The 16,472-nt window shown below is 44.6% G+C and overlaps 1 protein-coding gene across 2 annotated transcripts in view; it reads left to right on the forward strand.

The window, feature by feature from the left end:
* Positions 1–16,472, forward strand: part of aspg (asparaginase homolog (S. cerevisiae)) — a 124,108-nt gene that overhangs the window by 51,232 nt on the left and 56,404 nt on the right. For both annotated transcript variants that reach the window (XM_038777863.1, XM_038777870.1), the window contains exon 7: positions 14,038–14,150. In XM_038777863.1, the coding sequence (XP_038633791.1) occupies positions 14,038–14,150 (113 nt within the window). The remainder of the gene's footprint in view (positions 1–14,037; positions 14,151–16,472) is intronic.

A 16,472-nucleotide genomic window follows, 5' to 3' on the forward strand; every position in this document is an offset into this window, starting at 1 on the left:
GGACAACAGTGGAGAGGTGTTGGAGGCGGACTGTGTGATTCGCTATGACAAAGCCTGCAAAATGTTGAGGGATAATTTACTTTTGTCATGTGATACTGGATATAATTTATGATCTTGAATTGAAGAGTCATTTCCGTAATCTGGCAGAAAAAAAGATTGAATGCATTCAAACATGGAGTTGCCAGAAAGGAGAGTGATGGATTTTGGAGAGGCAAACGCAAGTTTAAGGACTGTATGGGAGTGGCTAACGGTCTTTTTGCTTGAGAAGCAGGGTGATTGGCAGATTTGAAGAAGAAAGAGTATCTAGGAGCGAGAACTATGATTCTTAGATTCATAGGTGGGTACAGCGCAGGAGCCATTCAACCCATCATGTCCATGTTGGCTGTCTGCAAGAGCTAAATCAGCGACCCTACTGTCTGTAGATTCCAGATTCTTCCATTTGGGCAGGACGAAGAGGCAGATCTGAAGACGACCTCAGTCGGAACAGAAAATCAAACCTGCATTATTTCATGTTATTCTGAGCCACGTACAGGCTATCTAACCAACTTGGCTTACCGAAACCCCGTACTCTATCTAGATCTCTTATAATTTTGAGCTCCTCTATAAAATCTCCTCTCCACCTTTTCCCCTCGGGGAAGACAACCGCAGATTTTCTAATCTATCCATGTAACTGAAGGGTCTCATTCCTGGACCGTTCTCATCATTTTTCTGAACCTCTTTAATGTCATTGCATCCCCCTCAAACTATATTGTACAGAATTGGACACCACTCCCATTGAGGCTTGTTGCTCGTTCTGGGTGAGTGTGCTTAACACTCGATTTGGCTCTGTTTCGTTACTTAGCTTTAGAGTCGTCAGGTATCGTTAAGATACCGCCACAAGTTTCAAGGTCAAGTTCAAAGCAATAAAACCATACACCAATTAGTAAGTTCAAACATATGAGTTTATTATAATACAATTATAAACTACTCATGCACACGCTAAGATGACTAAAGTATTCCTACCACTAAATAGACCAATACTTATCTGAATAAGGAACTGCCGGATCAGGGGACAAGGGCCTCTTGCTCTGCACTGGGTCCGCAGACTTCAGGTTGGTACGGGTTAAAAAGGGGTCAGGAGTGTCTATCTCTGGTAGCGATCGTTGTGAGACACTTGCTTGCTGGCGGCTGCTGTCCGAACCTCTCTTCTCTCTCGGTCAAGGTCTTCTTCGGTAAAGGCTGGTCGAGAGGGCTGGTCAAGAGAGGAGGGCTGGTCAAGAAGAACGAACTGAGTTTGGGACCTGTCTTTTATAGGTCCCAGGGCTTCGCGCCCTTTTGGGCGGACCCTCTATCTGCGGACCCTCTATCTGCTGGGGATTGATTGGGTCTCTTCCCAATCGATTTGTTTGAATCCCCCCAATACTGAGGCTGTCCCTCGGCTACTGGGCGGGCCTTCAGGTGCTTTGTCTTTGAACCCTGCTGATGCCGGGGTGTCTGGTGTCCCATACAATGTTGCAATCACTTCCCTATTTGTGTCCATTGTCCCTGGGATCGTTCCATTACTATGCTAACTGTCCCGGAGATTGCCTCATTAGTATGCGGAATGTTCGTTTCGGTGCTGTCTGCTCTCTTAGCAGACAGAATATACAGTGGCTTGTTGCAGCCTGCTTGTGCTGCAAACTTTGTCCATTTTACCCTGCAAGCTTCGCATTCCTCCATTTTGTATTGAGGGAATGGCCAACTCCGGTGGCTACAGGCTCAACTTGTGGGTTATTAAAGTTTCTCTATAACTGCCTTGCTTTTGTACTGTGTACCTTTATTTATGAAATCCAACATTTTATAACTGCTTTCTCAACCTGCTCTTTATGCGATGGGAATGTCACTGGCAAGGCCCTTAAACTGACCTTGACTTAACCTGTTAGGTGGCATTTTATCAAATGCCTTTTGGAGGCCCATGTACACACATCACCCATATTACTCTCATCAATCTCATCAAAAAACCCTCAAATCTAGTTAGCCATCGACAAATCAGCTGACTTTCCACAAGAAATCCACATTTGCCCAAGTGACTATTTGTCAGACATTGTCTGTTCTACAATCGTTCCCACCACTAAGGCTAAACTGACTTGATATTTGTTGCTACTGGGCTTATTTTAGACTTTTTTGAGCAAGGTTGTAACATTTACAATTCCCCAGTCCTCTGACAACACCCCTGTATCCCTGTGGATTGGGCGTACCTCGGCAATTTCCAATTTCCACCCTTGCCTCCGGAACAGTGCTAACATGGGAGTCAGGAAGGGGGGTGGACCGGCAGTTTAATAGAAATAATGACCAGAATATTTTGGCTTGTCAATATGAGAACAAAAGAAATAATTCTGGAGCTTTGATTCATTTTCTTGCACAGCAATGTTGATTTTCCCCCTGTTGAATGGGGTCCAACTGCTTACATGTACTTTTGCCATATTGCCTTCGTTGGTACGATCTTGAGACTCTTTAAAACCCCAAAGGACTACAAAGATCCACATTATATGGCACCTCAGATCATATGTGGCTAGTTGCTTTTTGCAAGATCTGTTTTTAGTGGGATTAGACTTTCCATGCTTGTATTTTTGACCCCCTCACCTTCTTCCCTATTTCCACAGGCCCTTGTGGATAAAAATGACCCATAACCTGTCTGCCCCCCCCCCCCCTTGGGGAAATGTGGAGACGGGAATTTTGATGATTCTCTGAACAGCGTAGGGAAATATTATAAACATTTGATTGTCCGATCTAAAAGAGGAAATCCAGGGGCAGAAAGCTTTTATTCAAATTTATCCTCTGAGATGGCTTCCTGAGCTCTCAAATTCTGCTCACTTGTACGAATGGATGGACTTTGTGTCCATACCAATTGGCATCAGATAGACTTTGTTTTCTGAATCATGGTTTGGGGCTGTGGTGGGGTATAAAACATCAAGTTACATTAGTTTAAAAAATAACTGCTAAAATATGGAAGGGTTTCGGTCAGAAAATTTCAGCCATAAAATTAATCTCAAAATTCGCTGAATATGTTTCCACGAATGTGTTGTTGGGAAGAGTGAGTATTTTGTAGTTAATCTCCCGAGGGGAAGTGTGGGGTTGAAGGGGGGTCCTGATTTGTCTTGCGGAGACCAGTTTCCGCTATTCAGGGGTGCGGGTGGCCTGAAACTGGACATTTTGAATTTCACTAGCCTGGTGAGCCGAGTGAAAGCGGACTTACAAAGATGGGACATTCTTCCACTATCGCTGGCGAGTCGTGTTCAGTCTATTAAGATGATCACCTTGCCGCGATTTGTGTTATTTCAATGCCTTTCAGGGTTTCCGACCAAGACTTTTTTCCGAGAAGTGGAGCAGATCGTAATGGGCTTTATATGGGCGGGAATGACACCTTTTGATCCGGAGAGGGATCCTACAGAGGAAGAGACAGGTGGGTGGGGTGGGGTTGGCGCCACCAAATTTGCCACATTATTATTATTGGTGGCCATTGCGGAGAAAGTGCCTGTGTGGTTTGGGGATTGGGGAATCAGGAAGTTAGTTGGGTACAGATGAAGTCTGGATCATGTAGAGGAGCAGTCTGCAGGCTTGATATTCTAGAAATTTGGTGGTCATCAGCACGTTAAAAATACGGCAGCAGTTTTGTCAACATTTCAAGATGAGGGCGATGTCAAAGTGCGCCCCAGTCTGTAGGAGTCATTTATTTGAGCTAACGAAGTTGGAAGCTGTATTTAGGAGATGAGGGACTCAATAGGGTGAAGGATTTGTTCTTGGAGGGACAGTTCGCGAGTGAGAGGAATTGAAGGAAAAGGCAGAGCTTGGGAGACTGGATAGGTTTAGATATTTTCAGGCTTGGGACTTTGTCAAGAGAGCGCTACCGACATTTCCAGAGACACTGCTCGCCCCCACCCTGCTGGAGGGGATCCTCTCGTGTGCGGGATCAGTAGAGGGCAGCACTTCTGGGATTTATAAGCGGATTATGGGAGAAGAGCAGATTTTGTTAGATGAGATGAAGGCCAGGGAAGAGGAGCTTTGGCCCATTTTAGAGGAAGAGGTATGGAGTGAGTTCCTCTGCAGAGCAAAAGCTACATCATCCTCCAGGAGGCTAAGCCTGCTACAACTTAAGGCTGTGTTTAGGACGCACCTCACTAAGGCCAGGATGAGCAGATTCTTCGAGGGAGGTCAAGGATAAATGTGAGCCATGCTCAAGGGGGCCTGCTCGCTATATGCACTTGTTCTGGTCCTGTCCCAAGTTGGTGGGCTATTGGGAGGTCCTTTTGATGCACCATATCTGCAGCTCTGAAACTTGACTTAGAACCCTATCCATTAGTCATTATTTTTGGTGTGTCAGACCAACCAGTTCTGAGGACAGGAGTGAATGCTCTGGCATCTGCAGCACTGTTGGCACGGTGACAAACTCTGCTGAGCTGGAGACAGAAACACCACCCAGTGTCACTGCATGGCTGAGTGATCTTCTGCAATTCCTGTACCTTGAAGTTCAAGTTTACAATAAGAGTGTCAATTAACGGTTTCTATCTTAGATGGCAGCCGTTCATTTTGCACGTTAGCGAATTGGTCCTGTTAGCTGTTAAGGGAAGGAGTGGGGGGGGTGGATTGTTTTAGGTAGTATTATAGTTATTGGAGTTCATGTTATTGCTGTTGCTTGTGTTTTCTGATTTTTGTGTGGATATTATTACACTATGTAGTGGTTTCTTCTTTGTTATAATGTGTTGAAATTCAATAAAAATATTTGCAAATGTGATGCATCAGTACGTGTATGAAACGAAAGAGACACAATTAAAACATTTTGAAAATTTACTTCTTTGAAAATCTCATTCTTGAAATCCGAAGGAATGGTACTCCATACTTCTAAAGTTAATTTTCAGGACCAGCAAGACCGGAATTAAGACTTATCACACAATTAAAAATGTATTTACACTGAAATGGAGAAGACCTAACTTACTCTGGCCTGGTTTTTTTTATCATGTCGCAACCTTCCATCGTTGTGAATGCAGACTGTGAATATCAGTGTAATACAGCTTCCAAAAGAAAAACAGGGCATCTAGAACACCATTTCCAGCTTTAACTACATGTGTGTAGCTACTGGAAGTTGCTATCCAATTTATTGTTCAGTAACGACGAGCGCTGATTATCTCACTGCAAAATCCAAGCCAATATCTAACTTAAGAAAGTGATCGAAGTGTCTTAATTCCAAGAGACTTGACTTTAATTGCCTGATATCTGTTTGCACAGTAGTGCAATAATACACCCCTGTAATCCTGACCGAATATTGGTAACTTTCACAGGTCTACTTCTCTATTCTCTCAGAAGGTGGAACCAAAAAATACTTGGTTAAATTTGGCCAGATACAAATCATTGAGCATCTTTGACACAGAAAGGTGAATGTGTACAACAGATTGGACTCAATTCTTACGATTTATCTTCAGATAATATAAAGTAAGGTGTAATACCCCGCAAAGGAACTACAATGTGGGAATGCTTGTCTTCCCCATACTCCTTGTAGATTACAGGCTCCCCTGCTGGTGGCGTGGTGTCTCATTAACCTGGTGTATATAATGTTGGCCAGTAAGGCATCAATCAAGCAGGAACTTGGTAGGGGGTCTAACAGGAATTGTACATAAATAAAACTTTGATCTTGTTTTTACTCGGTGTGGACTCCCCTTGCCCTTATTAAATAAGGAACATATTACCGTTGCAGTGGATTATCTTACTCTGCCTAAACAATATGGTTTCTATCTGGCTGCTAGCTAATTTTCAGTATTCCTATCCCCTTCACTTCCATAGACGCACCACAGTATTCTATTTCACAAAGTTGACTGTCCTCAAGTCATTCCTGTTTGAAGAAGCCCTTGCTTGACTCTGTTTTATCTCTCAGTTCACGACAGAGCGGGATAAAGAGCTTTCCAACGCAAATTATCATGTATTTTGTTTTTGAGAGCCACAAAGAGTCCAGCAGGGGTTTACGAAGGGTAGCACAAGTGGATAGCCCTGTGGCTTCACAGCGCCAGGGTCTCTGGTTCGATTCCCGGCTGAGTCACTGCTGTGCGTGTCTGCGTGGGTCTCCTCCGGGTGCTCCGGTTTCCTCCCACAGTCCAAAGACATGCAGGTTAGGTGGATTATTTATGCTAAATTGCCCTTAGTGTCCAAAAAGGTTGAAAAGGTTTTGGGTTACGGAGCTAGGGTGGAAGGGAGGGCTTAAGTGGGTCGGTGCAGACTTGATGGGCCGAATGGCCTCCTTCTTGACTGTATGTTCTATGTTTATAGAGTCAAACAGAAAGTAACTCTTATTTACAACAATACTTACACAGCAGTAGCCATTCACTACTGGTTCTCTCTCTAGCCAGTACCACACTGGCCAGCTCTATTTATAGGTTAGTGATTGCCCCGCCCCCTCATCGGGGGAGCTCACATTCCCCAAAATAGTTTGTGGGGTAACCGATTGTCTCCAGCCAATAGAACAGGGCAGGTTATAACCTTTGTGCTAGCTGAGACAATTTAATGGATTACATACAATATTTAGCACGGAAACAGGCCCAACCCAGTCCATGGCAGGGTTTATGCTCCACTCCAGAATCCTCCCATCTCTCCTCATCTAAATATTGTCATAAACCCTCTATTCCCATCTCCCTCAAATTATTGTCTTGCTTCCCCTTTAAGTGCATCGCTGCCATTTGCTTCAATGATTCCTTGTGGTAAAGAGTTCCACATTATTACTATTCTTTGGGTAAAGAGATTTATTTTGGGTTCCTATTGTATATTTTGGTAGCTGTCTTGTATTGATGGTTCCTAGTTTTGTTCTTGCCCACCAGTAGAAACCAAATTTCCTCTATATCCATTCTCCCAAAACCTTTCAGAATTTTATGGACCTTTACTAGGTCCCCTCTCAACCTTCTTTCGTCAAGCGAAAAGAGACCTACCTTCTTCATAAATATACGCATGCATTTCTGGTATCAACCTTGTAACTCTTCTTTTCACCCTCTCCAGTGCCTTCTAATAATTTTTATAATATGGTGACCAGAAATACATGCAGTACAGTAAATTGTCTTCTGACCTATCCCTCTGCAAATAAAGCCTAATGTTGGTTTGCACTAGTTGTGCAACTTATAGTGATTGGTGTATTTGTACTTTGCCATACCTTTGTTCACCTACCCCATCTAGACACACACACTATGAACTTTTTTTTAGAGTCTTATGGTAAAAACACCATCAACACAAGCCCAGGACTTCTTTGCACACTGTTTTGTATTGTTGTTGTTTATTATGCCAAAATGCCTCAATAAAATTGGTTATCAAAAAAAAAACACCAGCTCACAAGCATCTGAAGTTACTATTATAAAATCTAGAAAGGTACAGCTCAGAAGATGCCTGCACGGCCCATTGTGCTTGTGTCTGTTCTTGGGTAGAACTCTCAAATTACTCCCACCCCATTGTCGGTTTCCCTAGCTCCACACATTTGTCCCCTACTTGAACCCCATATCTCATTATTGAATCATAATCCACCATTACACTGTCTCTGTCTCGCCTTCGCTCTCTTTCCCCCCCCATCCATGCTATATCAGAGACCATAGGCTGCTTTCCCTTTTTGAGGGGGAGAGATGACTGTTGGGTGATTTAATCTGAGGATCACCACACCTCGGGCAAGGTTGAGAAGGCAGGCCTTCATGAATAACCTCAGCCGGTACAGGAATTGAATCCATGCTGCTGGCCTTGTTCTGCATCACAAGTCAGCTGTGTAGCCCACTGAGCTAAACCAGCCCTCATAGTGAATGGTAATAGCCCTGGAAATCTGCATGCAAAGGCAATGGAAGATAATGATTTTGAGAGGAAATCGGAAAGACGCGAGGGAAATAAACTTGTAGGGTTACAGGGATTGAGTGAGGGAATGGCGATGACCATGGCTTTACAGTGAACTGACATGGATATCATGGGCTACATGGCCGCCATCTGTGTCGTAATGACGGCATGATTCTATAATACAACACATGAAAACCTTCCCATGATGGTGTACAGAGTCCACATGAAATATTTACAGGTCAGATGTAGAGAAAAGTTTCTTCCACTGTGCCTAAACTTCAACACCAGAAGAGCACCCCAACTAGGCCAGTATCCTAGTTCCCATTTTGCAGACCACCCTGTTTCTTACCCCTGTGATTGAGGTGAATGGCTTTGAGCTGTGAACTCGTGATTATTAGGAGTAGAATTGAACCCGTCCAAACTTATTTCACGTAATGAGTGGGATTCTCCGGTCCCCCAGCGGCATGTTTCTCAACGGAGTGCCATTCGCTGGCGGCGGGATTCTCTCTTCCCGCTGCTTGTCAATAAGGTTTCCCATTGAAGCCACCCCACACCGCCGGAATAGAGTGTACCTTGCCGGCAGAAAAAGAGAATCTGAACGGCCGGAGAATTCTGGCCAGTATTTTTGGATCTTGCTGAGTCTTTTATCCCATTACTTTGGGCTGAACTGAAAGGTAAATCCCAAAGCTGAGCGAACCAGCCTGCTTCTACATAATTATAGATTTTGCAAATTGCATTTTATTTATGTGCTTAGTCTGCTTGATTCATATAATAATGTCACAGCAGCTGACACGATGTTGACGTGAGAGCGACCTACAACTCACTAGGGAGATATTGAACTCTTTAAAGAAGATCTGTTTAAAACTGCCACTGAAAACTAGTGTTCCCCAAAAGCTGTAAAAACACGGTGTCCAGCTCATTAGGTTTCAAATTGAAGGCAGGACTATGAAAGGAAGTAGAAATGACAGGAATGCAGCTAGAACAAAAGGCGTTAGAATTCCAGGAAATAGAAAATGAAAAAGGAAAGTCAGGAAGGGGCACTGCGAGAAGAGAGAGAATCTCAGATAGAGGAGGCAGCTTACCACGAAAGACTGTATGAACTGGAAAAGGAGATAAAGGTGATTGAAGCAGGATAGTCCTCCTGAAAAGTCAGAAACAATCACTTGACCCAAATGTAGCTCAGAGAGCTAGAGGAAACCAGCTGGGATCTATAGGAATACCAAGAATGGATTAGAGACCTTAAAGGGGGGATTAGCACATGCAAGGTTTGAAGAATCTAGGCAAGGGCTACTTACAATTGATGACGCTGGGAACATGCAGCAAAATGGTGCAGAGTGCTGGAGAATGTTCAGAGGAACGTTGGAGTAGCTAAAAAAAACAGCTGTCTAAATTTCAAAAAGCCAAAGTTAGGCATGTAGACTCAACAGGTCCAGGAAGGACCAGTGGAATAGGCAAGGAGGATGGCCCACAAAATGAATTAGTAGGTAAGCTTTTTTTGAAGAATTATAAGGGGACCAGACACACAACGAGATGGTGCGGGAGGTGCCACACTCAGATGCAGAACCACTTGAAGTTAAAAGGGCCAGTAGAAGTACAAAGAGTCAAAGGTAGAAACTGAGGACATTAAAGGAGCCAGAGACAGACTTGCAGAAATAGGAGGTCCATGAGGGGCCTTTGAAGGTTAGAAAGGGGAGGAATAAGCCAATTATCTGTTTGGCAGACAGCTTCAGATTCAAACACACAAGAAGAATTCCCAAACTGAAAAATGATAGTGAGAGAAATGCTTCACCCAGCTGAAGAGCCACTAGGCAGGAGCCCAATATCCAGGAGACATGGAACATGTTCGAGGAACACACATTTCCAAAGACAGCAGAGGGTGCTATTGAACAAATAGCCTGTTTAATCAATAGTTTTGTGGTGAACTTAAATGGGGAGCAGGGAAATTCACAGTCCAGCTAGGAGAGAGTGAGGGTAATACCCCAAGAGCAACAGTCAGTAGGGCAGAAGCTGAGGCTCCACCTGAGGGCAGTTGTGTCCCAGAGCACGTGGGACAGGTTAGGGGATGCTTCCTGAAACAAAGGAGAAAGGGAAGGTAACCTACTCCAAAGCTGGTAATAGTTGCGGAGATCACAAGGCGAATAGCAGTGAAACCCATGCCAGGGTAAGCACTGATAAACCAGACAAAACAAACCCAGCTTTAAACATCAACCAGAATTGTGTTGATGAAAAACTCACTAAAAAATAACAGAACCACAATTCCTATGCAGGTGAAATTGCAAGCGCAACCCACTAACCTCTTAGCAATTAAATCTATAAAAACGCCTGGGTTTGTGTCAGTAAATTCATGGGTTGAGATGGTTAGGAAACAGTTGAGCCTGACTAGAACAGCCAAACAAATTTACACATTGACAGTCTTTGTGGAAGGCAGCATGAGGCTAAGGCCAGGGAAAGGCACAGTATGTTCCAGAATAACTTGGCTGTTATTAACAACTTGGCAGTGAACAGTCAGGCAACATCACCAAACCTCACAGAGTCAGAGTTGTACAAGACAGAAAGAGGCCCGTTGTGTCTGTGCCGGCCGTCAAGCACATCTATTCTAATCCCATTTTCCTACACTCGGTCCGCAGCCTTGTAGGCTGTGGCATTTCAGGTGCTCATCTAAATCCCTCTTAAATGTTGAGGGTACCCGCCTCCATTACCTTTTCAGGCAGAGAGTTCCAGATTCCCACTACCCTCTAGGTGAAAAGGTTTTTCTTCAAACAATTGCCTTAACTCTTTGACCCCTGATCATTGATCCTTGTATTAAGGGGAAGTTCTTCCCATCCAACCTATTTTAGGTAATGTACTTAATCCAGGGTCATAAACAAGGGTCAAAGACAGTTGTTACTGGCTAGAGATGACCACCACTAGAGACCTTGATACTAAACTAGTCAAAGTAAAGTTGCCAGAGTCCCATAGGCTGCTTTCACTTTTGAGGGGAGAGAGCTGACTGGTAGTGATTTAACCTGAGGATCACCACTTCTCTGGCGAGGGGCAAGGTTGAGAAGGGGGACCTTTGTGAATAACCTCAGCCGATACGGGTTGGCTTTTCCCTGCATTAAAAACCAGCCAACTGAGCTAAACCGGCCCCCAGATACTAATTAACCTGTAAATGAATGTAACCAACCACCATAAAGTGTAAAAACAACCATTGCACAAGCAATTATTGAAGGCCTAAAACCGTTTAGGGTCATCTGGGTCGTGACCAAGGCTAAGAAAATGAATAAGAGGGAGTGTATTTGTTTTGTATATTTTTCTTTCTTTGTAATAAAATGCGAATTAATCTAATTTCATTCTGTGTGGGCGGGAGATATTACAACAACTTACACAATGTCAGAGTGAGAGCGACCTACAACTAACTACAGGCATTGAGCTGTTTAAAGAAGGTCTTTTCTTAAGAAAAGTCACTGATGAAAAGATGGTTGATACTGTAAAGAGACTTTGGGAAAATCTCTGTGGATTCTACTGACTGACCTGTCCTGAGAGGACATGGAATTTCACACCTGGGGAGATGTCATAGCTCACTTAAAACTGAGGCACCTTCAGCATAAAAAAGGTTGGACTTTTAAATCTCTGTGCTGCTATGAAGACAATACAAATGTCCCCAGCCAGCTACATCCCATCAGACATCCAAAAACCATCTCATGTTGGCTTATATCTCAGAATGTGTTAAAAGTTTGTCAGATGAAAGCAAAATGGTATTTGGCTTCCTGGGAATACACAGAAATGAGTTCACTAAAGGCTCCGACTCGAGTGTTGGGTGGAGCAGAAGAATAGTGACAAAGAAGCAGGAATGGCACCTCTTCCATCTCTCTATCTTGATCCCTGGAGCCAAGTGTTTTAACAAGGAGAAGCAAAGAACAAGAAGAAATTGGCAGTCACCGTTGCAGAATCACACACATCATCTCTCTCTTGAAGCAATCAAAGGGTGCAGTTTTTCCTTAGAGGCAAAATTCAACCAAGCCAACAAGTGTCTTCAACAGATTGCACTACTGCCAGTCAGTGCAGAGTTCCACTGTAATCACCGAACAGCCGCAGTGTTCCGCCGTCTATGTCTCACAGAGAAGCTAAGGACTCGTTCGTGCACTCTTTTTCACTTTAATTTGGATTCTTAACTTTCTTTTCTGATCTGTGTGGATGTGCATTGTGGCTGCTTTTTTTTTTTTTAGCTTTAATGACCAATAAACTTACTCTTTAAAGGAAAACTGGTTTGATTGGCTCAATGTTTAAAAAAAAGTAAATATATTCGCGCAGGGCAAGGTATTCACGGTGGGCACAGAATTTTGAACAAACCTTTCTTGTGGCCAATCGAGGGGTTGGATAAAAGGTGAAGCCAGCTTATTCCTCCTCACCCGGTCATAACAATGGAAATACTGTGTCAGCTGTGGCTCAGTTGATCGCACTCTTGCTGGAGTCAAAAGGTGGATTCGAGCCTCACGGCAAGATCTGGAATGTAAAAAACTAAGGTTGACAGTGCTGTGTAGTAATGAGGGGAGTGCTGCACTGTCAGAGGCTTCTTACGCCTCTGACCGTGCAGTGGACATGAAAGATCCCATGGCACTATTTCAGAGAACAGCTGATTTAAGCCCAGTTTCCTAGCCAATATTTATCTCTCAATTAACATCACAAAATCTGATTATCTGGTCATTATCACATGGAATGTGGGAGATGCTCTGTACAAATTGTCGCATTTCATCAGTTCTCACACAAAGAACATATCAAAGTGAATTGCCTTAAAGTAGAGACCTATAAAATTCTAACAGGACTAAACGGGGCGGATGCAGGAAGGATGCTCTCTATGGTCGGTGTGCCCAGAACCGGGGGTCACAGTCTGAGGCTATGGGGTAGACCATTTTGGACTGAGATGAGGAGAGATTTCTTCATCCTGAGAGTGGTGAGCAGTTGAAGCCAAAACGTTGTGGCCGGGATTCTCCGTCGGCGGGATCCTCCACTTCACCGGCAGCACATTCACGCCCGCCGATTTCCCAACCGTGCGAGGGTGGGCACAATGGGAAAACCCATTGGCTGGCTGACACGATGGAGGAGCCCGTTGCTGGTGAGGGCGCGCTGCACCAGAAAACGGGTCTGTGGGACGGAGAATCCCGCCCTGTATGCTTTCAAAAAGGAGTTGGATATGGCTCTTGGGGCTAAAGGGAGCAAAGGATATAGGGAAACCAGGAATAGGTTGCTGAGTTGGATGATCAGCCAGGATCATAATGAATGGCGGAGGAGGCCTGAAGGGCCAAATGGCCTACTCCTGCTCCAATTTTCTATTTTTCTACGGGTGCGATTTAACGGAAAAGAATGAGTCCTGTGTTGCGTGCGTTTAGCGGGATGTTTCCCAGCACTTGCAGCGCCAGGAAACGCCCCACTATTAAACGGGGCTTTGCTCTTTTTTTCTGTCCTCAGTGAGGAAGGGCCCACCGAGGCCGCACTTGCCTTCATTTCCTCCATTGAAGAACACCGCTCGCTAGTGCAGGAAGAGATCGCCCATCCCTCGACATCCCAAAGTGACCCCGTACCCAGACTTACTGATTAGGGGGTGCTTGAGCCCCACTCATCCCACCTCATAAGGGCAGGACAGCCCCCAGGCCAGATCCCCGTTATATGGGCAAGATGCCACCTTGGCACTGTCAACCTGGCACACGGAAGTGACCCCTGAGCACCCTGGCACTTACAGGGGGCACAGCCAGGCTGACAGGTACTGCCAAGCTGGCAGTGCCACGGTGCTTGGGTGGCAACAGCAGTGCCAGGGTACCACCCTGCCCAGAGGCAGACCACCCGGGGGCCTCCGATTGCCTGGGACCCCCCTCCCCAAGTGCCGCTCTGCCTGGTCTACGCCGGCTTGGGGAGGGGGGGGGTCCAAAGTGAGGGATTCGAACCCGGGTGCTGGGTAGATTTGGTGGCGGTATATTCAAGTGAAGCTAACTACTCTCTTGAATATACAAATCTGGGTCCAGAGATCCAGATTGTGACACCTCGTGAGATGTCGTTTGATCATGCGAGGCCTAACGAGCAGGGTAAAGCTCACGAGAGGCCCCTCGTGAGATTTATCAGGCTTGGCGCGGCCGTGAAATCGTGCCTTATATTTCAATTTTAAGTACTTGCTGTTCTTACATGGTCAAGAAAGTGCAATTTTTTCTTTCTGTCTTTTAAACTGCAGGTGCAATGAAATTATGTTTGTTTCCTTTATAGTCAACTGGGACACCGTCTGGAGACCAAATACAACCAAAAAGTTTATGGTGCACACTGATATGAATCGAAATGTGGGATTGATAAGGTTATTCCCAGGAATCACTGTTGCCACGGTAACTAATTAACCATAAGATTTTGAAATGACTGGAACAAAATTGAAATTACAGGTTGGATTTTCCTCTTTTGAGGGTGAGTCAGGCCATTTCCTAATGTCGTGATCCTACCTCTTGAGTGAGTGGCTGTGCACTCCCAACATATTTCCACCCCACATGGATGGGGCAGACTGAATTTAGGACTTTCCCCTTCCATAGCACGCCCCAGGCAGGAACAGAGATGGATGGATACAGAGGCAGGCAGGTTAGAAGACCCGCCTCCATTCCCTAGGACATCGGCCCAGTTCTGCAGATGAGTGTGAGCCCCGATCCCCAAAACTGGTACCACTCACCAATTCCCGTACATCCCCAGGCCGATCATGCCCCCCCCCCCCCCCCCGTCATATCCCACAATTGCTCTCCATGCTGCCATATTACTCCTCACTCCCAACCAATGCCCACTGAACCAGTATCCACTGTGTTATGAACTCTATAATAACACGAGGAAGTCTTTGTGATGCTTATAAAACTGTGAAAACCAGCACTCATTCAAAACCCTTTTTTAAAAAAAAAACATAATCCTTCTGGTGGTCAGAAAACCGGCAAGATTAAAATTTTGTGGTTTTATAACTAAGTAATAGGATTGCGTGCTGATGTGGCAACAAAACATACGGCTCTTTTTAAGATGCTTCCTCATGTGGAAAGATGATACTTGGCACCAAATGGCAGGTTACATAACTTCACTGGCCAGAGCCTGGGAATAATATACTGAATTGGCAATTGTGCTTGTTGGTGCATGCAAATTATAAGGAGGAAGTTAATTAAAATCACAAAATTTAAGCCCAGTTGATGTGGCAGTTTTCAAGAAGCAGAGAAAGTCTGGAGGCCTGCCATTTTGGTAGGAAGGGAGGTTGCATCCTGATAAAATCATGGAAGGAAGAAGAAGAATGGCAACATCTGAATCTGCCAATTACCCAGCCCATTGACATTTTGACCCAAACTTTAGTGAGGATGGTGAGTGTGGTGGTAGGCCCCTTTTCCACCACACCCTCCCCAGGTCTGCTGTTGCTTTAAGGGGTGGGGACGCCTCGGGGGTTCCGTCAGTGTTTCCAATAGGCTGCAAACATCAGTGGGAGGGGAAGAGCTGAGAAGCATATCAGTTACCTCATGATGGCCAATGTTGTTCCCCTGCAGGCTCTATACTATTGCCACAAGACATCTTTTCTTCTGTACTCAAACCACCTTGTAATGAACGCCAACATACCATTTGCCTTCCTAATTGCTTGCTGCACCCACATGCCAGTTTTTAATGACACCTAGGTCCTTTTGGGCATCCACACTTTCTAATCTCTCACCATTTAAGAAATACTCTGCCTTTTTGTTTTTTCTATGAAAGTGTGTAACTTCATACTTTAATTCACATTATAGTCCATCTGCCATGTTCTTGCTCATTCACTCAGCCTGTCCAAGCCCCCTTGAAGCCTCCTTACATCCTTCTCACAATTGGGATCCCAAACCCCTGCCTGGGATTTGGTACGAGGCCAATGCAGTGGCCTAAGCAGTGGAAGAGAAATGCACTGCACTTACAACAATGAGTTCAAGACCCTGACATTTCCAAGTCATCAAGTCCATGGTTGTCATTCAATTTCCAGTTACATAAGAAAAATTGATAATATTTGGATGGTTGCAGGTCTCTCCAAGTGCAAATGGAGTAATTGATTGATGTAAGATGTCTTATATTTTTCAAAATGAATCCACGTTTAGGATAATTAAAGTTGCTGAGGCATTGACACTTTTACTGCTTTTGGCATTTATTCCACAACTTTGGTCAATATGTCCTACACAAGAGCTGTGCCATCTTTACGATCACGTTGAGCATGAAAATATGGAAATCGCTTATAAACAGCTTCTAAAGTATGAGGATGCAATGTATGTAGATGAAGTATAACATAAATATTTTTAATGTTTGTTCATGGGATATGGATGTCACTGGCAGGGTCAGCATTTATTGTCCTTGAACAGGTGGTAGTTTTATTAATTAATTTACGGGATGTGCCAACATTTGTTGCGCATCCCTAATTGCCCTTGAATGGAGTGGCTTACTAGGCTATTTCAGAGGGCATTTAAGAATCCGCCATATTGTGGTGAGTCTGGAGTCATATAGAATTCCTACAATGCAGAAGGAGGCCATTCGGACCATCGAATCTGCACTGACCCTTCGAAAGAGCACGCTACCTAAGCCTAATCCTCACTCTAGCCCTGTATCCCCATGCACCTTTGGACACTGAGGGGCAATTTAGAATGGCCAATCCACCTAGATCTTTAGACTGTGGGAGGAAACTG

Source organism: Scyliorhinus canicula, chromosome 2 (assembly GCF_902713615.1).
Source record: "Scyliorhinus canicula chromosome 2, sScyCan1.1, whole genome shotgun sequence".
In the NCBI taxonomy this organism is placed as follows: Eukaryota; Metazoa; Chordata; class Chondrichthyes; order Carcharhiniformes; family Scyliorhinidae; genus Scyliorhinus; species Scyliorhinus canicula.